Here is a 24,449-nt window from a genome sequence, read left to right on the forward strand (position 1 = left end):
ATTTTATTTTAACCATGAAGGTTGGAGGCCTAAAGCACTTTTGAGTACAAGGAACAGGACAACTTCAGGGATCTAAGTTCAGGATACCATACCTTTTCCCCACAAACATGAAAATATAGGAATGAAGAGCCCTAGCATCCTGAATTTCATGAAAGGGATATTGTGAGGAGGAGGGATCTGGCTCCTAGGATTGGGCAGCTTCTCCTTCTAATCAATTGCTGAGAGTTTGCCTTTCATAATATTGGGTACTGGACCCTGCCACTGTTCCCCTGGATGGAGAAAACCATGTACTTTCTACAGACAGTCCTTAAAGAAGGGAATCCCTGGGTCCTGGTAAAGCATGCTGCACACTATTCTCTTCCTTTCTCTTGCCCTCAGGGACCCAGGGAATTCTTGGAAGGACTCATTTTTGGTTTCAAGGAACAGATGACTTCTCCATATCTTCTACAACATATACAGTTTCTTTACAATAGAAATTACTTCTACTTTTTAAGAAAGAACCCTGTTCCTATTTGAAGTGTCTAGTACAAGGCTCTGCCTCTTGGAAACTTAATGAAAACTTTTTGCTCAAGAGTACCTCCTTCTTCTAATCTCTGCCTCACTGGTACTTTGGCAGGTAGGCAGGGCTGTGGGACAAGGAATGTCTTAACAATGGTAAGACAAAGTGTCTCCAACTCACCTAGCAGATGGGTCAGCAGCTCCATTCTATCAGAGCCAAAGAACATGTGGGATTTGTCATGCATGTGGAACACTACAGTGGGTAGCCCAAAGGCCTGGAGAAAGAATGATCATAGTACCACACAGAAAAGACAAGGAAGAGGATCTGAAGGGTGGGAGTCAATGTTGACTTAAGATTCACAAAGGGAAGTAGGAGTAGAGGACCCAGTATCAATGCAGATGGCAAAGGATCACACAGGAGACAGGCAGGAGAGTCTCTTTCTTTCTGTCTCTTAACATGGGCACCTCTCTATCTCATCTCTTCTTTCCTTATCTATTTCTCTCTTTTCCTTTCTTCCTATGCATTTATTAGATGACTGATACTGGTGAAGAATGGGAAAGTGTTATATTGGGAAGGTGGGCTTGAGGAAATAAATTCTAAAGTTCATCAGAATGTCTTATCCAGTATCTTCAAGGATCATAAGCAGGGTTTTGGGTCATAGAGGACCAAGCCTGCTCACCCCATATCTGCAGGCTGTATTTGTGGTCTCTCTTAGTTTCTTCTTTACCTCTTTAGTGGAACATTTTTCCAGTAGATATTTAGTGTGTTCCTCAGAAAATTTTGCTTTCTCTGCAGCCTGTGGAAGTGAGGTAGGTGAAAGACAATAGTAGAGTGGGGTGGAAGGATTAGCTTCTAGATCTGAACTCCTCCTGGTCATGGATCTCAGGAATAAAGAGTATGTGTGTGTTGATTATGTAGATACATACGCACACATATATACAAACATATTCTTTATTCCTGATCCAGATCCATTTACATATATATGTATATGGATATGTGTATACACATATATACATACATATATTTACATACATATTCATACATACATATCTATCTAAATATCGATCCATCTATCTCTGGTTTTGCCCTCTGAAAGCATCAGAATAACATGCCTATTTCTTTCCACTGGACTTTGGGGCTATTCAAAACTTGAGAGAATGTCTAGTTCAACTCCATCTTTTGAGAGATAAATAAGCCAAGTCCTAGAGAGGGAAAATGACTTGTCCAGGACCAAAGACTTTGACCCAGAGTTACAGAGCTCTCCTAACTCTTAGTTCAGGATCTTTCTTTCTAATATTCTTTGCTGCCTCCTTATTCCAAGGGTCCTTAAACTTTAGAGAAAAGTCAAGCAGTGGAGAAGAGGCCCAGGTAAAGAGCAGGGACTGACCTGGAGGTCCATCATAAACCCTGATCTCTCAGAAGAGAGCCCTTGCTACAGCCCCTGATCCCTTCTGCTCTAAGCCCAGAACTATCAAGAAATTATCAAGATACTTTAGTGCTTAAACATTAGCAAATGCTAATAGTGGTCAAATGAAAAGAATGCTCTTCTAGGAATCAAGGAGCTGGGTTTGAATCCTCCTTCTACTGCTTATTAGCTATGGAACTCAGGCCAAGACATTTGATTGTCTGGAGTTACAGTTCCCCCATCTGAAAACAGGGATACCATTTGTGGAGTTGTTTTTGAGGAAAGTATTCATAAACCTTAAAGCTTTATACTAGAGTTTGACTCGGTCTGGTTAAAGATGGGCTTCTTATTTCACTTCACTGAATATAATCTGTTGGTTCTTAGAACTTTAAACATGATGACCATCCTCTCCTCCAGGAAGCTGCTGGATGTCTTCCCTCTCCTTATCTGAATGCTCCTACACACTCCACTGCCTTTCTCCTTTTCACCACTGAGGTCTCTTTTCAAATGAATTTCAATTGTGATTTGTGCAGAGATTTTACTGTTGGTCATTTGGTCATTTGCCTCCTGATTTTTAGATATCACCCCAGAACACAATGCTGTCTTCCACCTAAGAGAAATGACCCTCATTTGTCCTTCAACAACCCCACACTTCAGATAGGGTAAAAAGGGGCAAAGCTGTGATACTTACAGTCTGGATGCTCTGGGATTCCATGATATCTTCATGCTGGGAGTAATGAAGAATTGGAGAATCAAAAGAAGGATTAATAGGGGATATTGTGGGGGTATATAGGACTATGGATATAGATACAGGGACAATACGTATGTAAATCAATGGAGTACTCTAAAGGCACAGAGTCACAAGAATTGAATATATTTACCATCTAGAGAAGAGAAATTGTAGAGAGTAGAACCCAAAAGTTGGGCAGGTAAGGGGGGAGTTGGAATCTCTGAGCATCTCACCCATAATCAGATGCACATCCACAGCTCCCTAGACGCTTTCTCCAACATCTCAGGCTTCTCCATTTTGGAACAACTGACGAATCTCATGGTATCCAGGCTCCCTGATGGAAAGAGGCCAGAGATGTGTGGGAAGTGAATAATAATAATAACAAAAATAACAACAGATTTATTCAGCATTCTAAAGTTTCTAAAGCTCATTACCACATTTTAACCTCACGACAACACTATGGGGTAGGATTCTAGGTAGGATTCATTTTGCAGATGAAGAAAGAGGCTTAGAGACAGGTTAAGTGACTTTCTCATGGTCACAACATGTATTGTGTGTGTTCGTCCTTTATTGTCTAAGAAGATCGTGCCATCTGAGAAATAATGACATGACTTGCTCTTGACTTTGTTTTGAGTGAGGGAGGGCTGTGCAGGTCACCAGTCTCACTTCTCCTCCAGAGCCATCTGAATCCAGTGACCAGATATATTCATCAGGATGACTGGAGATGACCCAGGATAAGGCAACTGGGGTTAAGTGACTTGCCCAAGGTCACACAGCTAGTGATTGTCAAGTGACTGAGGTGAGATTTGAACTCAGGTCCTCCTGACTCCTGCACTGGTGCTCTATCCACTGCATCACCTAGCTGCCCCTGCAACATGCATTAAGTGTTAAGAGGAAGAATTTGAATCCAGATCTCTCCAGACCTCCAGTCAGAAGCCAGTTTGCTATAACATACCAACTCTTCTCCTATGATATTATTTCCTCTTTCATACATTCAGATATATGCATATATACACACATATGATGTATATTGTTATATAATTATAATATTATGATTATATTTTTATAATATGTATAACATATAATATTTACTTTCCTGCTTTTCTATTGGTTACTATCTTTAGCCTCTAGGTTCACCAGAATCAAGTTTTCTTATTGTCAGCTATCCTTTATATATTGATATTTCTGTTCCTTCCCTTTCCCTTCTATTTTTCTACAATTCCCTGTTTATCCAAGGCTGTTCATCTAAACAGACAAAGTTCTTTCCCTACTCAAAACGTGTTCTTTTTACCTTTCAGTATCCCTAGAGCACTTCTTGCTAAACCCTAGCCACTCAAGCATCTTCCTTGGACCACTCTTTTTTCCTCCTAACCCCTTGCTCTGTCATGCTCCATCTTCATTCTTTTCCTTCCCTTCATCCACCCACACAAACACACAAGGCATCCACCTTTATCTATGATCACTCCTCAAAGATCTCTGGGAATCACAAGGGGAAGTTGGTAAAATTCTGCCAGGTACTGGAGTTTATCCATCAAGTATTTCTGTTTCCAGGGTACTAAGACAGATCGTGGGTTCCCTGCAGGTGAGTCATTTTAATTCAATTCTACAAACATTCACTAAATATCTCTTTTGTGCAAGACAATATTCAAATCTGTGGAGATATAAAAAGAAAAAAGTTTGTGCTCTCAAGGAGTTTTCATTCCAGTAGGCCACTGAAACTTCTGGGGAGAGACATTTTCTAGCGAAGGCCAGAAACATAAGAAAGCCACAGAACTTAGATCCTTTGGGCTGACACTTCTCTTTTTTTACACCATCTTTATGGGCACTCAGATTTTCTGACCACCACACACTTTTCCTTGGTATTCCTCCATACCACTGTCTTTCATTATCCCTACTAGGAAACTTGGTCGAAGCTTCAGGCTTATGTTCCAGATGTTTTGATAGAGATCAAAAAGATTGTGAGTTGTCTATGGGCTAAATAGGCTAATAATCCCTGGCCCTTGGCATGGGCTACCTGGGGCAGAGCTGGAGAATCTTTGGTTCCAGTTGGCATAGTCTCTCTATTTTAGTCTTTGTGAACTTATCCAGCTCAGACCACGTGCCATCCAGGGACTGGGGAACCAATCTCCTCACAAGGCCAGGGACATCATCATTCCCTTGAGTTGTTCCCAAGAGATCAAGGGAAGTTGGGATTATCCTTCTGAAGGCTGAGCGATGTATAGGCAGGAGGAGGCTGCCATCTGGGTCTGTGAAGGCAGTGGGTCAACTTGGGGCGAGGACTGGCAAAAGGAGTAGGGTGTGTGTGTGGGGGAGACACACAACTTCCCGTTTTATTTTTTCCTTTTTCTTTTTATTTCAGAGTAGGATGGAGATACAGCCTCACTGCTTCTGTCCTCATCACCTCTCAGCCCTAATCTCCCTTTCTCCATCTCCTCATCAAAAACCCAAGGCTGCTCAGCAGCTGGGGATTCAGAGTTGGTTCAGGTCTAACCGCTATCCCGGTGATGTCCCGGTGATGTCCCGGTGCTGCCCCGGTGCTGCCCCACTGCCCCCTCTCCTCCTCGACCCTAAGCCCCCACCTCAATGTCCCCTTTCCCTCCGCCGCGGAGGAATGTCGCCTCGAAGGTTAGCCAAGAATAGGGGACCAGCACGCAGTAGAAGAGCTCCAGCTTCCTCGGCGGGTTCCGCATGGTGGTGGCTCTGGGCAGCCGAGGGGTCTCACCGCGGCAACCAGCCACGCTCCTTTTTAGGGGTAGGGTAGGATGGGCTGCGGCGCTTTTTACCCCTCCTTCCACCCGGTGGGACCAGTCCCTGCAACTGGGAGACTCGGTTGGGAGAAGGAGCGCGCACGAGTCTAGCGACGGAAGCCCCAGAGGAGGAGGAGGAGCCGGGCCAGCCGTTCTCTGGGCTCCCACCACCTCTGCGCGGCCACCCGCAGAGCCTGTGCTGGGAGCTTAGCAGAGGGTCAGACGTGCGGAGCCCTGGGCGGCGGCGCTGCAGCTGCTGGGCGCTACTTAGCCAAGTGAGACTGAGCCTCCGGTATTGCCTTTTACGTGCCTCGGTGCAGCGATGCCGTCTTTGCGTGGCGTCACTTATTTAGGGGATCCCGGGTTTTCCCTGTTATAGTGACTGTCCCTGCATCTCACTGGAGCGGAATAAATCTGAGAGCGATGCGGTTCGATGTGTTTATGTATTCAGAATCACCCATAAGCTCTGGACTTATAAACTGGGAACCACTGCAGGATGGTGTTAATCGGATATCAAGATATATCTGTCTATAGCTATCAACCTATATACACACGTATATGTACGTATTTGTAGACACACATATATATATGTATGAAGATACACATGTATATGTGTATATATACATATATATGCAAATATATATATTTTAAATTATCTCCTCTATTGGTTTGTAAGCTCCTTGAGGGCAGGGACTGTGTTTTGCTTCTTTTTGTGTCTCCAGCGCTTAGCACATTGTTGACACATAGTAGGTGCTTCATAAATATTCACTGGATTGAATTGAAGTTTTACCAAAACAGGAACAAGACTCCTGCTTCAATTCGATTTAATTCATTTTTCAATTCAAATTTATTACTCCAGGAGTATACCTGTGAAGCTTAGCCAGGAATAGGGGGTCATCAAATGGTAGAAGAGCTCTAGCTTCCCTTGGCTGGCTTGACATGGGTGATGACTCTGAGGAGATGAGGCTTTGGGGCCATGCTCCTTTTCTTTTGGGGGGGCAGCAGTGTTCTCTACCCCTCCTTACATCCAATAGTTTGCTATGGGCAAAATACTATACTAGATGCTGGGAACTGAAAGACAAAAAGGAAAAATGATATCTACTTTGAAGGACTTAGCACTGCAACATGTAAATAGAAAAATAAATATATAATAATATGAGCAGGGAGAGAATACTGAGAACATGATGATCAAGAAAGGTTATTTTGAGTAAGTGGGGCCTGAGTAGATTGACAGTTCTTTCTAGAAATGGTCATTTTGATTTGATTGCTGTTTTCAGAACTAGGCAAGTGGGGGAAGGGGGAGAGGAAGGAGGTAGGAAGTGTTCATACAGGCAGCGTAGTGTGAAGGTGGTTGGCAAGTCATTTGGTGGATCTGGAGCCAGGTAAGATCAAGTAAATGCTCACCAGAGAGCCCCCATGGAATTTGAGTTCCATGGAGAGGTGGATCCTGGATGGTACAGAGATGGCCAGAAAACTGCCCTCTGAGTCATAGGTGCCAATCCCTGGGCTGGTGCTCAAAGTACGTGATTTGAATTGAAAAAGGAATTCAGCATAGTGAACTAACTGATGTTGCCTTAGAGAAGCCAATATTCATTCAGGAAGGCTAAAAAGACAAATAAAATCTCCCCCATTTTGTTTTGTTCTGCTCTTTATTAAGTTTTATTATTTATTTGTTCTGCTCACATGACAAAATATCTCCACTCAAACAGCAGGTAACCTGCCAAAGAATAAAGATCAAGCATCTTGGAAATGCCTTGCCATGGACAGAATAAAAGATAAGGAGTCAAAAAAGTGGTTTCTAGTTCTGACTGCCATAATTTTGTGAAGGAAATCACTTAACCTTGCTAGGTCCCAGTTTCCCAACTTGAGAAATGAGGTTCTTTTTTTTTGCACTCTAAAACTCTATGGTAGCTTTTGAATGTTAGTAGGTTTCTTCACTTCTTAGGTGAATTTAAGTAAATATGGTAAAGAAGTCTTAGGTTTTGAAAGTAAATTTGGAAAGTCTGAATCCATTGCTTTATATTCACAGCAAAAATCTTCAAAATTTCAACTTTATTTCCCAGGAGGAAGGATTTGACCATCATACCAGTTGTTTCTGAGTCAGGGATCAAATAATGAGAAAGCATTACAGGTATTTTGAAAGAGGTTTCAGAGAACTTGGCAGAATTGGAAGACTATGAGAGCCAATCCCTTCAGCTGAGATTTAAAGAAGTATGAGTGACAGTCTGAAGCAGTTGAGCAGAGATTAACACAGGTATATTTCAGAGCCTCTGAAAAGATTTTATAGAAATGTTTTCATTTCTACAAAAGAAAATCTACCCTCCCAACTACCCTTCCTAGATATACCCCAGTGTACTCAGAAGCAACAGTGATAGTTACAGAAAAATACAAAGGAATTGTTTGAAATCTAGTATAGCCATGAATTTCACATCAGAAGACAGAGACCTGTACTGGAAAGACCAAGGTTCTCCCCTCTTAGCTATGTGACCTTGGGCAAGTCATTTGACCTCTCTGAGCTTTAGTTTCCTCATTGTAAAATAAGGATACTATTACTTGAACTTCCTAGCTTACAAGGTTAGAGTAAGAATCAAATGAAGTCAGGTATGTAGTGTTCTGTAAACTGTAAAGCATTATATAACTGTCAAAAATTTTATAAATAAGAATTATTTTAAAAATCTCAATAAAGATTTATGTGTTTTGAAAAATGTTTAATTGATGACTTTTGATTTATATTATAGTCATTTGAAACAGAAAGCACCCCTCCACCATAGAAAATTAAATAAATCTAAGTGATGGTTTTTGAATGAGAGTGTATGTCACATCCTGACATACACTGTCTCTTGAAAGGACGGAAGTGTATGTCACTTTCTACTCTCTAGGACCAAATACAAGTATTAGGATCAGTACAACTACTCAGTATTCAGTCTCCTTTCAATTTTAAAAATTATTGTATTCATTGTATATATTTTTCTTCTTGTACTGCTTAATTCTCTCTCATCATTTCCTACAACTTTCTCCAAGTTCCTCAAATTAGTTTATACTCACCACTTCTGAGCATATAATCATGTTATACTATATTTCTATAACACAATTTGTTTAGTGGTTTTTCAGTTGTGTCTGACTCTTCATGATCCCATTTGGGGTTTGGTTGGCAAAGACATTGGAGTAATTTGCCATTTCCTTCTTCAGCTCATTTTACAGGGGAAGAAACTGAGGCAAACAAGGTAAAATGACTTTTCCAAGGTCACACAGTTAGTAAGTGTATGGGGCAGGATTGAATTCAGGAAGATAAGTTCTCCTGACTCCAACACTGGTGCTCTATCCACTGTACCACCTAGCAGCCTCCAATAATGTTACATCATATTTCTATATCACAGTTTATTCATCAATTCCTCAAATAACCATGAAGTAGTCAGTTTTTCTTTCACACATGGATAAATATTGCTACTGAGAAAATGGTTAAAGTTATAGAATCATAGAAGGGAACTGAGTGGTCTTCCAGTCTAATTCCTTCATTTTACAGATGAGGAAACTGAGGCACAGAGTGAGGAAGGTTTTAAACTTAGGTCTTCTGGAATCCAAGTCTAGTATTCTATAAGCAGATGATCACTGCTCTGTGTTTGGCAACATCCAGTTTCTATCAGGATAGTCAGAGCTATATGCTTGACTGTCATTTATTTATTATAGGTCACAAATGACTTGTTTTTGAAACTGCAGCCTCAATGTAGTTTATTCTGTGTTCAGAAAGGGACTTTGGTATTTTGTCAACTAAGGGCAGCAGTGTGCCCTACTCATGGAAACTTGTGGTGAGATGCTCACTTGTTTCTCAGACTGGGCAACTGTTTGAGTTTACCCCCCTTCCACTCTCACCCCTCCGCTCCCTGCACACATTTATGGCTGTTAAAGAGATCTGTACCATAATGGACTGAGAGCTCAGTCCTTGAGCTGGTTCAAGTCCTGATATTTTTTTTTTTTTTTACACAAACTTGAAGGGAAAGAAGTAGGCATTTATAAAGCACCTGTGATGTGATTTTCCCAAGGTCACACAGCTAGTCAGTGATTGAGACCACGTTTGAACTCCGGGTCTTCCTGACTGCAGGCCCAGCACTCTATCTATTGTGCCACCAGCTTCTTCTCAATGTCACAGACAATTTCAAGACTATAAATTGCAAAACAGATCTGCCTTGGCAGACAAAGTTCCTTCACTTTAGGGAGCCCTTGAAACTGATGAAATCACAGGTCTAGACCAATCAAATTGATAGCAAAACCTGTGTCCTTGTTAAAACAGCTAAATGTAAGTAAATGTTATGCATCAAATCTTTATAGCAGCATAAGAAATTTGGCCTCTGTTCACCGTAGGACCTTAGGCAGATATTTCACCTCTGTGTCTATTTTTCTGTTTGTAAAATGGGGAGAGTAACACATAGACTGGGGGTTATTGTGGTGTATAGAAAGCTGGCTTCTGAGTCAGGATGATCTGAGTTCAAGACCAGCCCCTGATGTGTGACTCTGGGCAACTCACTTTACTGCTTGGTGACTAGAAAAGTCTCTAAGATTGAAATGTGTAGATTAGGTGCTGATCTACCCTGTAGAAGAATATCCCCTTTGGGTTCTCCTTCTACTGATAAAGATCATAAGGCCAGTAAAAAACAAAACAAAACACAAACCTTATAAAACTTATGCTGCATATTTCACAATATAGTGAAGAAAAGGTATTATAAACCTTATCTTTGTATCCTCAACACTTAGCAAATGCCTGGCATATAGAAGGAGCTTAAACAATAGGCAACTAAGTGGCACAATGGATAGAGCACTGAGCTTGAAGTCAGAAAGGCCCTTCTTCCTGAGTTCAAATCTGCCCTCAGATGCTTATAAGCTACGTGACCCTGGACAAGTCATGTAGTTTTGCCTCAGTTTCTTCATCAGTAAAATGAACTGGAGAAGGAAATGGTGAACTATTCCAGTATCTTTGGCAAGAAAACCCCAAATTGGGTCATGGAAAATTGACATGACTGAACGACAAAAAGCTAAACAATGCTTCTTGACTGCCTGCCTGACTGATGAGTGCATGAAGTCATGAGGGATCAGATATTTAGTAGATACATATCCTAGGGAGTTTTCTGTTGCACAGTGATGTGCATGGGGTCAGCACATTTTATCTGAAATTAAATTTATTTCAATTGAATCAACCTTTTTTTTTTTTTTTATTAAGCTATGCATCTCACTGTGGTATGGAGTTACTTGAGGTTCTTGAAGGTTATGCCATCACTTTGTAAGATCTGGCAAAAAGTTTTTTTCGGGGAGAGAGGAGGTAAAAGGGAAAAGAGTAGCAATATTTCCCTTGGTCCCTTCTCCCTAAAAAAAAATGGAGAAGGAAATCCAGAGGAAATCAAAGCAAAAGAGCTTTGAAAGTTACATGTTGAATTTATTACACTTAACAAGAAAAACAAACTCTGTGTAACAAAGATTTGCAATTGCATTTACAGTCTTCTTTTGTTCTTACAAGTATATGGAAATGGTCATTTTTTGAGAGGTATTATTTGTCAACTTTGGAATAAAAATAAAATAAAATTTAAAAAAGTAATCACTTGGTAGTTTGATTGATTTGGTATAGAATAAATTAAATTAATTTAATTATCATTGTCATTTTTATTTTATTGTCATCACCTAAGCACAAGCAATTAATGTTTCTCCAATTACTTAGGTCTGTGCATTTCTGTAAACAGTATTCTGTAGCTGTATTGCTGTGTGTGTCCTGGTGGGTACATTTATTTATATTGTAAATTTCTGTAGTTATTTTGGATGGAATTCCTCTTTCTAGCTTGTCCTGATGGTTTTGTTGGTAATATGCAGAGATGCTAATAATTTGTGTAGGTTTATTTTATATCCTGATACTTTTCTGGTTATTGCACCAAATAACTTTTTAGCTGGCTCTTTAAGCATCTCTAAGTAGTCAGCATATCATTTGTAAAAAATCACTGTTTGTTTACTCTTTGCTCCTGTTTAGTCTCTTTTCCCTACAGCTAAGATTTCTCATGCTATAGTGTTTGTGGATATCTTTACACCTAATTTTAATAGAAAGGCCTTTCATGTTTATTACATACAATACTGGTTCTGGCTTTTATTTTTATTTATTTTTGGATTTTAGATAGATAACAATTTACCACATTACTGAAACTTCCGGTTATTCTTATACTTTTTGGTATTTCAACAGAAATGGGTGTTGAACTTTGTCAAAAACCTTTTCAGCATCTATTGATGTAAATATGTTTTTGAAATTTTTTATTAATATGCTCTCTTATGTTAATTTTTCCTAATTTTTTCATATTCCTTTTAGTTCCTTGATAATATATTTTGATGTTGGAAGTTTGTTTTTCTTATTCCTCTTAAATCCCACCTCTTTATTCTCTCTATCTCTACCTGTTTTCTTGGTGAATTTAATGTTTTTTTCCATACCAGAGTCTGTGTGTGTGCGTGTGTGTGCATGTGCATGTGTGTGTGTGTGTGTTCAATTTTTCTTTGTCCTGCAGATAGGAAAGGGAGGTTCATGAGATGCCCATTCTTCCCACCTTTCCTGTGCATTTTTATATACTTCACCTTATGGATTCTTATTATTTATGATAATGTAAGTTTTCTTCTTCCTCCTTTTTTCCTCCTCATTTATTCCCGTTTCCCTTCCATTTTCTCTTTTACAAATCATCCAAATGGAATACCTTCGGTCATACTGCCTGTCTTATACAACTTTCCCTATGACCCTTGAAGACAGGAATGTGAGAGGACACTTGTTTTTTTTCCTCTTAGAATGTAAACAATTCATCAGTTTCTTCCAGTTTATAAAATAAATTTACATTTTCTTGACTCCTGTATTTGCAGTTCAAAGTTTCTACTCAGCTATGGCTTTTCATGAGGAATTCTTGGTAGTCCCATATCTCATTAAAGCTCTATCTTTCCCCTTATAGGTTTATGTTCAGTTTTCTCCTGAATATCACATTCCAAGTTCTCCTCTATTTTATTGTGGCAGCTGCCAAGCACTGTGTGTTTCTGAATATGGCTTCTTGGTGCTCTGACAGACCTCGTAGAGGACATGAGGGACAGGTAATTCATGTTTAGGTAGGGGTTGATGACTTCTGAAGTCCTTTCCAATTCTGTATTAATTGTGATCTTATATATTATTCATCTTCCAGTGAGTAACATAACCTGATATCTCTGCCTAGAGACCAATCATTTCTCAGCTCATCACTTCTGGGTCTAGGTCACTCTAGGAATCAAAATGGCTTGTGGTGGTCCGTCCATAAATTCAATATGGTCTCTGGCACAGCCCCACTTTAACCTAGAGTGTTTCACCTTTCCTTGTAGCTGGCACAGTCTTTAGACCAATGGTTGAGCAAGTCTAGTATATGCCGGCAGATTTACCAAAAGATGATTTGTAGAAGGGAATTGTATTCACCTTGACAAACTATTTCCAGCTGTTTCCATAACTTACATCATTGTCAGAGGATAAAGATTTGCCACCACTGAAGATGTTCAAAAGATAGGTAGCCTGATATGGAAGTCCTGCCTTTGCAGATTACTGGTTATGTGACTTTGGACAAGTCTTCTTCATCTGTATAATGAGTGATTTTCTTGTTTGTCATTTTTCTCTCTCCCTTGGCACTCAGTCTTGGAAGTTACAGGGGAACTTCTTTTAATTAACTCCAGAGAAGAACAGATACAGAATTAAGAATATACGACACACACCAGATAGTGAAAGGCACACAAGTATCTTCCCCAGTGGGGAGTTTATTTGGTTGAAACAATGAAAGCTGGGGTCCTACCTAAGGCACTTGTGAGCAGTAGGAATAGGACAACCCCAGGAATGCAAGTTCAGGATGCCATACCACATTTCCTCCAAACATGAGACTATGGGAATGCAGAGCCCCAGCATCCTGGATTCCATGATGGGGATGCTGTGGGGATCAAGGGGCTGGCTCCTAGGGTTGGGCAGCATCTCTTCTTCTCTAAAGGGCTCAGAGTTTGTTTTTCACAGAGCTGGGCACTGGGCCCAGCCACCGTTCCCCTGGAAGGACAAAACCAGGCACCTTCTACACACAGTCCTAAAGGAAGGGAGTATCTGGGTCTGCACAAAATAGGTTATCCATTATTCTCTTCCCTCATCCCTTCTCTTGCCCTCAAGGATCCAGGGAATTCTTGGAAGGGGCAATTCTTGGTTTAAAGGAGCAGATGGCTTCTCTGCGTATCTTCTACAATATACACAGTTTCCTTACAACAGAGATTGCTTCCACTTTTCAAGATAGAGCCTGTTCTCATTTGAAGTGTCCAGTACAAGGCTCTGCCTCTTGGAAACTTAATGAAAACTTGCTGTTCAAGAACACCTGCTTCCTCTAACCTCTTTCTCACTGGTGAGTTTGGCAGGTAAGCAGGACCATGGGGCAAGGAATATCTTAACAATGGTAAAGGAAAGTGTGTCCAACTCACCTAGCAGATGGGCCAGAAGCTCCATCCTGTCAGAGCCAAAGAGCATATGGGCTTTGTTATCCAGGTGGACCACTACGATGGGCAGCCCAAAGGCCTGGAGAAAGAATGATCACAGTACCATACAGAAAAGACAAGGAAGAGGACCCTGAAAGGTGGGAGTCACTGTTGACTTCTGATTGATCAAGGGAAATAGGGGTGTGGGGCCCAGTATCAGTGCAGATGGCAAAGGATTAACAAGAAACAGGCAGGAGAGTCTCTCTCTTTCTGTCTTTTAACATTAGTCCCTCTCTATCTCATCCTTTCTTTCCTTTTCTACTTCCCTCATTTACTTTCTTCCCATGGGTTTAAGGTGGCTAAGACTGGTGGGAAATGGCAAGGTGCCATATGGGGAGGGAGGTCCATGAGAAGAAGTCTGTAGACACATTAGAGCTCATTCCAGGATCATGGGCTGAGTTTTGGGGCCAAGGTTCCTCACCCCATAATTGAAGGCTGCATCTGTGGTCTCTTTTAGAATATTCTTCACTTGGTCACTTGAACACTTTTCCAGCAGACTCTTAGCCTGTTTTTCAGAAAGTCCTGCTTTCTCTGCAGCCTGTGGAAGTGAGGTAGACAAAGGAATATAATTAAGTTTGGGTGGAAGGGTTAACCTCTAGATCTGAACTCCTCCTGCTTAGTGTAAAGTCAGGAGTAAATAGTACATGCTTCTGGCTTTGTCTATGAAGATTCCTAACATCATGACCATTATCTTGACCTTGATTTTGAGTCTTCATAAGACTTAAGAGAACATTTAGTCCAACTCTGTTTTTTGACAGGTAACACAACTAAGACCCAGAAAGGGAAAGCAATTTGCCCAAGGCCAAAGACTTTGTCACAAAGTTTTCCAAACTCCCAGTTCAAGATCATTCTTTCTAATATTATTTGCTGCCTCCTTCTTTGATCCCTTTCAGTCCAAGAATCCTCAAACTTTAGAAGAATGACTTTTCTTTTTCCTGAAGCCTTGAGATATAAAGGTGCTGAATGGCTCATGGAGCAAGGGAGGGGCTACATTCCCCTCCCTACTGGGAATCTTGAAAACCTTAGAGAAGAAGGCCAGGTAATGAGGGACAGCAGCAAATGACTTGTTCTATAAAGCCTGGTCTATCAGATGGCAGCTCTTGCTACAATCTCTCATCCTTTCTGCTCTAACCCCACAGCTATCAAGAAATGATTGAGATACATGCTTAACATTAGCAAAATGCTAATAGTGGTCAAATGAAAAGAATGCTCTTCTAGGAATCAGGGAGTTGGGTTTGGATCCTGCTTCTATCGCTTATTACCTATGAAACTCAGGCCAAGGCATTTAACTGCTTCATAGCTCACTCATTTGAAAATGGGGATAACATTTGTGGAGTGGTTTTTTGAGGAAAGACCTTCAAGTCTGACTCAATCTGGTTAAAGATTGGCTTCTTATTTCACTTCAATGGATACAATCTGTGGTTCAGGCCTGAGTTATGAAAACTTGCATTCTCCTCTTTCTGGCCAAAAGAAAGATTACTGTTTTGAGTTATTATTGTTCATCTTTCAGATCAATAATACCAATCTGAACCCTTTGATTTTTTGTGGTATTACCTTCAGATTTTCCATGTACAAGGAAGGTTCTGAGAACTTTTAACACTTACAAGCATCCCCTCCTCTAAGAAGCTGCTGGATGTCCTCTCTCTCTTTGTCTGACTTCCTACACACTCCATTCCCTTTTTCTGTTTTCACCACTGTTATCGTTGTTTGTCCTTTGTTCTCAGAGGACCAGAGACATCAGGAATGTGATGTCTTGACTTACCAGTGAACTGGATTTAAGTGAGGTAGGGCTGTGCAAAGTCACCAGCCTCAGTCTCTCCTCCAAAGCCAACTGGGTCCAGTGGTAAGGCACTGATCAGGATGGTAGGAGATGACTGGATGCTGTGGGAGACCTTGGCCTTTTTAAGCTAAGGTCCTTCCTAGGTCTCAGTTTGTCTGACATAATACTCATTCAGTAATTAAGGCTAGGTAAGAAATGAAGCAAAAAGTGGCCTCTTTCACTTGCTCAAAAAAAAAAAAATCAATCTGGGAGGGGAAGACCCTCAGAGTTTCTGGTCCGAACAGAAACAATTGCTATTTACATTCACTTTGAGCCAAAAAACCCCAAACAATGACCAGCTGAGGCTTGGGTTGGGGCCCTCAGTGAGAGTCTGACTACGGAGGTCTCTTTTCAGATATATTTTAACTGTGATCCCTTCCTGTCTCACCATATAAAGATTTTGCTGTCCAAATTTCTGCTTTCTATCTGTCAGTCATTTGACCTTGCTTCCCTGGATACTTTATTGCCCCAGAGCATGTTATATTTCACCTAAGAAAGATGCTCATTTGTAAGAATGATGATGATGATGATAACTAACATTTACATAGAGTTTACTATGTGTCAAATGCTTTACCTTATTACCTCATTTGATCCTTACAACAACCCTGGGAGGCAGATGCCATTATTATTCCCACTCCACAGATAAGGAAATTGAGGCAAATATAGATTAAATGACTTGCCTAGGGTCATTCATCTAGTAAGAGTCTGAGGCCAAATTTGAACTCTGGTCTTCATAATTCCAGTACTGGTAGGTAGACTACCTACTGTGAACTTAGCTGCCTCTCAGAACTTCAGTTAGGGAAAATAAGGACAGAAATGGGATACTTACAGCCAGGATACTCTGAGGTTTGGTAATATCTTCATCCTAGGAGTAAAGGACAGAATACAGTTGGGAAAGGGAGATAAGTCCTGGACAGGGGATACAGAGGAGATATATGTGGCTGTGGACTTTGGGTGCAGGGAAAATACTGGTGCTAAAGTAAATTAATCTGATGGACTACTATAAAGGAAAACAGTTAAAGGAATCCCTCCTCCTTTTGATAAAGGAGCCAAGCCCATGCAGAGGCCAGGGAATTTTAGAAAGTCTAATCCAGGAATTAGATTTTTGAATAAACTGTGGTATGTGAATTTAAAGAAAATCTAGTGTTTGTAATAAATGAGGAAAAAGATGATTTAAAAGCAACATGGGATGATTTATAGGAACTGATGCAGAATGAAGTGAGCAGAACCATAAGAACCACTTATATTTAAAAATAAAAAATTCTGAAACTTAAGAATTCTGATAAACTTAATACATTCTTCTCTAATTGCAGAGGACTGATAAAGAAGAGTGCTGCACACTTTATGAAAAAAGATGATTAATTACTATTTAGAATATGAAATACATTTTTAGATATGACCAACATGAGAATTTATTTTAACTGTGTTTATGTAATAAAAGAGTTCTATACTTTTTTCTTTTTCAGTGGATGGGGAAGAAGGGAGGGAAAAAAGTATGCTTGGTAATTGTTTTATAAAATAAACTGAACAATGCAAAGACCAAATCATGAGTACTGATGATACAGAATAATGCCTACACTTCTAGCAGGGGGGAAGGGGGTGGGATGGACTGAGGGTGCAGAATGGCACATGTATTTTTTGGATAATTGCCACTCTAGAAATTTGTTTTGCTTGACTATGCTTGTTAAGGGGTTTTACTTATTTGTCTCTCCACTGGGGCAGGGAGAATAGGTGGGAAAGAAAATAGATTTTTGATAATTGAAAAAAATTTAAGAAACTCACTCGTGACCAGACACGCATCCACAACTCTCGAGACACTCTCTCTAATATCTCAGGGTTCTCCATGTTGACAGCAGTGAGGAATCGCATGGCAGTCAGGCTCCCTGAGAGAAAGAAGTCAGAGATGGGAGACAAGGGAATAACAACCACCACCACCTCCATAGCAGTCTAGATTTGTACATCATTCTAAGATCTGCAGAGAACATTTAGCTAATTGAAACCTCACACGAAATAGGTATTCTGGGTATTATTATCCCCATTTTACAGAAGAAAAAACAGAGGCTTAGAATAGTCAGGTGATTTGCCCATGTTCACATGCCTAGCACATATTAAGGGGAAGGATCTGAACCTAAGTTTCACTGGATTCTCAGTCTAGAACCAGTTCTGGTATTATATAGTTTCTTCTATTGCATAGAGACAGATGGATCTCTTTTGCCTCTTCCCTAACTGCACATCATCTTCCTCTGGGTCTTCCTCCGGCCAAATCAATTTTTCCTATCTTCCCCTATCCATTATATACCAACACTTCTATTTTCCCCATTTCCTCTGCATTTTCCTACAATTCCTTGTTTACATAGTTCTGGTTGTCCAGAATATTTTGTCTATGCCCTTTAGTAGATCCTAGAGATCTTTTGCTCAACTTTAGTAACTTGGCTCTTATCCATTATTTCTTCATGCTAACTTCCTTGCCCTTCTGCCTCATCTTCATGTCTTTCCTCTCCTTTTCTTCACCAACCCACACCCACCTACACCTACCTTTTTCTAGTATGACAGAGAAGAAATCCTTGGGAGCCTGGATGGGAACCTGGTAGAACTCCCTTAGGTATTGGAGGTCCATAAACATGTATTTGCCCTTTTGGGGTATCAAGGCAGGTGGTCTGTTCCCTGTGAGTGAGACATTCAATTCATTTCTGTTAACATTTTAAAAATACCAGCTACATACAAGGTAATGTGCTTGGATGTGGAGTCACAAAGACAAAAAGAATACATAGTTCCTGACCTCATGGAATTTCTATTTTGTTGGATCACTGAGGACTTGGGTGAGAAAACTCCTCATATCCCTTAGGTTGGGGATTCAGAAGGAAAATGAGGGAGAAACTTGATGACAGCAATCGAAGAACTCAGATGGAGCCAACTCCTATGATACTTCTTTTGTAAAACCCCTCCCTGGGCACTCATTCTGGGCACTACATTCCCTTCCTTGGGATTCTTTCCCTACCACTGCTCCTCATGATTCCTGCGATGTAGGTTGGGCGCAGATGAAGGTTGATGTTCCAGATGTTCCGATACCGACACAGGATCTGCCAGGGAGACAACAATGATTGCAGACCGACCTTGTGTATGCTTTCAGGACTGTGGAGTGGGTAGTGGTGGCGTCATAAAGATGTGAATTTTTCAGGATCACTGATAACTGTGCAACTGTTCCCCCTACCCTCTTCCTGGCAGGGTTGGGTAATCTGTTGGCTCAAGTTGGGATAATTTCTCAAGTTGGGGCTCTGGGAGCTTATCTCATCTATCCGGAGGCTGGGGAACAATCTCCGCACAGGGTCAGGGGCTGACTTACACCTCACCACTCATATGGGGTGGAGTGGCCAAGAGATTAATTCAGTTTAGGATCACAGTCCCATTGCTCTAATGGTTTTTCCCTCTTCCCCAGAGGAGTAATGGTGGATAAGAAAGGAGACAGTAGCTTGTGTTTCTGGATAAGAAAACTGAGACAAAGAATTGTTGGGGACGGGGTTGAGTGATCATAATTTCTGCTAGTTGAGTTTTTCTTTCATCTTTTTTTTTTCTTTTTTCTGTAGAGCAGGAGAAAAAAATAAACAAACTCTATTTGATTCTCAGGGACAGCGCTTACGGAGTAACCTTCAGCGCTGATTCACCTCACCCAGTCTGGGCTGGCCCAGCTGCCCTAGTAGCCGGAAGTTGGACATTTTTACCTTTTGCTTCAGTGACCTCCCCCCAAGTCCTAAGCCTCAGCCCCCTCCGCAAATACCCAATCTACCTCTCCGGGTCCGTGCGTTCGGGGGTACCCCGCAGCCCCCCTGAACCACAGTCACCTCAAAGCCCAGCCAGGAATAGGGGGACAGCACATCGTAGAACAGCTCCAGCTTCCTAGGCAAGCTTGCCATGGTCTTGGTTTTTGGAGCAGTAGGACGGCGGTGCGGCAGCCCGCAGGGAGTCTTTTTTTAATTTTACTTTTGGAAAGGTGCTCTCTATTTCTCCTAGACTCAACGGGTTCTGGGCGGGATCCGCCCCTAGCAGAGCAGTAGTGATTGGAAGAGGGGAGGGTGGCCAAGCTTGGCGGCGGAGGCCCCGGAGGAGGAGCCACGTTGGTACTTTGATGGGCTCTTGCTGCCTCCTCGTGGCCGCCCAGGGTGGGTCTATGCGAAGTTTGCCCGCAGGCCAGGTGGAGGAAGCATCTCTGGGCTGCCCGCAGGGCACTGGGGAGAGCTGGGGAGAGCTGGGGCTGAGGTCCTACTAGGGACGGAGCCTGGAAAGACCTTTTACAGTGAACCTGACAGCAATTCTCATTTTATGTCAACAAAGGTTTGTTAAGTCTTACAACATTCAAGCCCTTCGGAGATCCAAAAGAGATTTGTTGCAAATGCGGCTGTTTAAGGCGCTTAGAATGTAATGAAGAGAAGAAAAAGCAGAAAAATAATTTTGATAGGTGAAAGAGATAAATGCAAAAGAGAAGGGTGGTTTAAGTGCAATTTGAGCCTAGAAGAAAGAATGAGACTTCAGAAGATCAAGCTTGGAAGGAGGGGGTGGCAGGTATTGAGAAGGGCCTTAAGTCCTCTTTAGGCATGAGAGACTGGAGGAAGCAGGATGGAAAGGGAGAATAATCTAAAACAATCTTTCCGGAAATTGAGACCCAGATAAATGGAGAAATATCAATTGCTCATGGTTAGGTCAAGTCAATAAAATAAAAATGACAATGCTACCTTAATTCATCTGCTTATTCAGCACCATGCCATATTACCAAAAAGATTATAGAGCTAGAAAAAAATTATAATGAAATAGGAGGAACAAAAGGTCAAGAATCTCAAGGAAAATAATTGAAAAAGAGAGAGAGAAGGAAGGAGGCTTAGAAATACCAGATCTGAAACTGTACTAGGAAGAAATTATTAACATGATTTGCTACTGTTTAAAAAAAAATAGGTTAATCAGTGAAATAGATTAGGTGCCCAACATACAGAAGTAAGAGAATATAGTAACCTAGTAATTAATAAACCTAAAGACATGAGCTACTGGAGTAAGAACTCACTACTAGATAGAAATTGCTGGGAAAACTGGAAAACAGTCTGGCAGAAAGTAGGTGGAGACCAGCACCTCATCACCATATGCCAAGATAAACTCCAAATATGGATATAAAGGATAATATCATAAACAGATTAAAGGAACAAGGACAAAATTCCTTTTCAGAACTATTGATAGAGCAGTTCATGACCAAACATTGAATAGAGAGGACCACAGAAGAGAAAATGAATAATTTCGATTACATAAAATAAAAAGTTTTTTGACCAAACCAATGCAGCTGAATTATAAGGAACACAGATAAGTGGGAAAAATATGTCTTTGAGGCAAGTTTCTCTGATAATTTATATATCTTTCCAAGATATATAAATGAACTGATAAAAATTACTAGAATAATAGCCATTTCTCAATTGATAAATGGTCAAAGGATATGAATAGCCAAATTTTTGAGGAAGAAAACCAAGTCATCAAGAATCATATGAAGGATGCTTTAACATTACTAAATCATTAAAGAAATTAATGCTGTTCCGAGGTTTCACCTTTCATCCCTCAAATGGGCAAATATGACAAAAAGAGAAAAGTGACAAATGTTGTATGGGCTTCAGGAAAATAGAGCATTGCTGTTCTGTTGATGCAGCTGTGAGTTAGTCTAACCATTTTGAAAAGCAATTTAGAACTCTTTCCTCAAAGTTACTTAACTGTATATACACAATGACCCAGCAATATTACTACTAGGTCTAAACTCTAAAGAGATCAGAGAAAAAGTGGAAACCTCCCCCCCTAAAAGAAATATATCTTTTTGGAGTGGCAAAGAAATAGAAACAAAGAGGGTAACCACCAATTGGGGGAATGGCTGAACAAATTATGTCTATTAATGTAATGGAAATGTAATGTAATGGAAAACTATTTTGCCCTAAGAAATGATACAATGGACTATTTCAGAAAAAGGACCTGGTAGAACTTGAACTGAATCAGGGTGACATGAACAGAAATAGAACAATTTTGACAATAACAGCAACATTGTAAAGACAGCTTTGAAAGACTTAAGAACTCTAATCAATACAGTGTCCAATTATAATTCCAAAAGATCAGTGATGAAGCATGTTACCCATTCTTGACTAGGACATGATAGATTCAGGGTGAAGGATGGGTCATGTTATTTTTGGACTTGGCCAGTGCAGGAATTAATTTTATTTGACTCTGCATATTTGTTACAAGGATTTTCTTTTTCTTTTTTTTTCTTTCTTTTTCCAATGGAGGTGGAGGTGAAAGGGAGAGAAAATAAAGTTTTTTAACTGAAAAAAAAAAAAAACCTTGAAAAATTCCAGTATGCCTAGAATTTCTTATAAGTGAAATGGAGTCCTATGGAACAGTTAAGTGTAATGAGAGCTAAAAATTTTCGCACCCATGTATAGGCCTCAGGTGGGGCAATTGAGGGAGGCTTGATTGGCGGAGGCTTGTTTCCTAGGTAGGCCCACACCTTTTGCTGATTGCTAATGAAGCACTGGGTCATGAGGGGTCATGCCCTCTGGCTCTGAAAAGAGCATATATATTCTGAGATGACATTTTGCTTTGGGGCTTAGTTTTTGTAAGAAGATTCATGTGCCAGATGAGACTCTGGGTAGTAGCTAAGGAGGCCCCTGGCTTTGAAAACCCAGATGTTGGTGCTTCTCCCTCCAGTAATGATGTATGTATTGCCTGTGGTCAGACAGTTGGAAGCCCTGTCTGTTGATCCTGTTTGGAATTTCTCTATTGGAATATGTACTTGATTAAAGTGTTTGTTGACCCCTCAAACACTGCTTTCCTTCTAGAAAAGCAGATCTAAGGACCTGTGCAGCAGGTCCTCCTGTGTAAGCTGGAGTCCTTGCTGATACAGTAGGTTGGAACAAGTGTGCCTTTTGGGCTGTAAGGTATGGAATTATATTCTTTGTACCTCTCAAAGGAGCCTAGCATAGTGTATTGTACACAGTATTTATATATCATGCATTTGTATTTTATGCGTATATGCATATGTTATGTGCGTGTATAATGTTTTATATCCATAGAATTCAATATTTGTTTATTATATATGTCTATATATATTATTCTACCTGTATGTATATATTTGTTGAATGAGTGATTGAGATTAGGTGGGAGTGCAGGGTAAAAGGATGACAAATCTCATCCATTGAGTCCTGAATTTTAGGAGCTGGGATGTAGGATACAAGACTGCTGCAGTGATTCTCTTTACTTCTGAGATCAAAATCACAATCAATTTCAAAATGAATTTAGTTCATTCAGGATAATAAATCAAGAAAGTCTCTTTGTAAGAATTCTGTTTGTCTTCTTTTGGAGATGAAAGTTAAAAGAGTTCCATCGAGAAATAAGGCCTGTTCATTCTCTTTCCTTTTGTATTCTCTCGCTTCTCTACAGTCATGACAGGAAAATAGTATCTTCCACACATAGTTCACATTTAACAAATGCTTTTCCTCTCCATCCCACTTCTCTCAAACAAAAACTCTTAAAAATCTACCCAAACTCACAATGAAAACTTGTATTCCCACAACATTTAATATGACTCTTAAAGCTATAGTAACCATAATTAAGTCTCTATAGGTAAGGCTTTTGAAATTTATAATTCTATAAATTATAGAATTCTATAATTCTATAAAACCATACCATTCAGCCAGCTCCATTTTTTTTTCTCTGATCAAATGTTGAAAGATAGGGCAAATTTTCAGCTTTTGAATGTTAGCTGGCTTCATTGCTTTCTAGACTAAGTATTCAGTATGAATACCAAAGAAACCTCTAGATCAGGGCTTCTTAACCTTGTTTATGTCATGGACTCCATTGGCAATCTGGTTAAGCCTATGAATTTCTTTTCAGTATAATATTTTTAAATGCATGAGATAAAACACATAGGGTTATAAAACCAATTATATTGAAATATGTCAAAAATATATAAAATATATATATAAACATGTATATGTTTATATATAAATATATATAAAACCCCCCAATATTTCTTGAACCCCAGGTTAAGAACCCCTGCCCTGGGTTTAAAAACAAACTCCTAAAAGTTCTCTGATCAGTCACACACAGAGAAACATATGCTGAGAATCTATTCAGCTTTGGGTTCAAACTACTTGCTGTAATGTTCTGAGCTCTCATTCCCACTTGGAATTCTTCCTGAGAAGACCAATTTTTGCTATTAGTATGTGATGACATATTATATAATAAGAACAATTTACTTAAAATAGCAAGAAAATAAATCATCAAATAGCTCCATAGCTCCAGCTTTCTAACCAATTAAGAATGGAAGATTGTGATTCTAATTTGGCCCTACCCTTGACGTCAATTTAGGAAATGGATGAATGAATGTATGCATCCATGAATGAATGAAAAACATTTATTAAGTGCTTGCTCTGTACTAAGTACTGAGCAAAGAACAGGGGATAAAAAAAAAGCATGTAGTCCTTGCTTAAAAAGGTTATATTCCAACCTCAATTTGGGAAAAGGTTAAAAAAATGTTATTCCCAAAGCTTAATACTTACCCAAGAAAATAACTCCCTTAAAATTAGAATTGACCAAAATAGAAGCTATGAGCCTCCACGAGACAAAAAGAAATATTTTTTAAAAAGCCATAAGACTGGGGGACAAAAGAAAATGGAAGGTTTCTCAAAGCAGAAACAACTGACCTG

At 40.1% G+C, this 24,449-nt stretch overlaps 1 protein-coding gene and 1 pseudogene across 3 annotated transcripts; both read right to left on the reverse strand.

Moving 5' to 3' along the window:
- Positions 1-127: 127 nt before the first annotated feature.
- Positions 128-6,519, reverse strand: LOC140533125 (glutathione S-transferase kappa 1-like; annotated as a pseudogene).
- Positions 6,520-13,125: 6,606 nt separating this feature from the next.
- Positions 13,126-19,846, reverse strand: GSTK1 (glutathione S-transferase kappa 1). 3 transcript variants are annotated; one of them, XM_072652490.1, is made up of 8 exons: positions 19,569-19,846; positions 18,728-18,809; positions 18,265-18,393; positions 17,512-17,612; positions 16,559-16,594; positions 14,332-14,448; positions 13,857-13,950; positions 13,126-13,437 (listed from the first exon to the last, which is right to left on the reverse strand). In XM_072652490.1, exons 1-8 carry the CDS (start codon positions 19,638-19,640, stop codon positions 13,388-13,390), a joined length of 681 nt encoding a protein of 226 aa, XP_072508591.1. In that variant the 5' UTR covers positions 19,641-19,846; the 3' UTR covers positions 13,126-13,387. The 3 variants fall into 3 exon arrangements, with proteins under 3 accessions (XP_072508591.1, XP_072508590.1, XP_072508592.1); XM_072652489.1 differs by having other exon boundaries at positions 13,126-13,474; XM_072652491.1 differs by having other exon boundaries at positions 13,126-13,474; positions 18,509-18,809; positions 19,569-19,793.
- Between the last annotated feature and the right edge of the window lie 4,603 nt (positions 19,847-24,449).

Source organism: Notamacropus eugenii, chromosome 3 (genome assembly GCF_028372415.1).
Source record: "Notamacropus eugenii isolate mMacEug1 chromosome 3, mMacEug1.pri_v2, whole genome shotgun sequence".
NCBI classification, from domain to species: Eukaryota; Metazoa; Chordata; class Mammalia; order Diprotodontia; family Macropodidae; genus Notamacropus; species Notamacropus eugenii.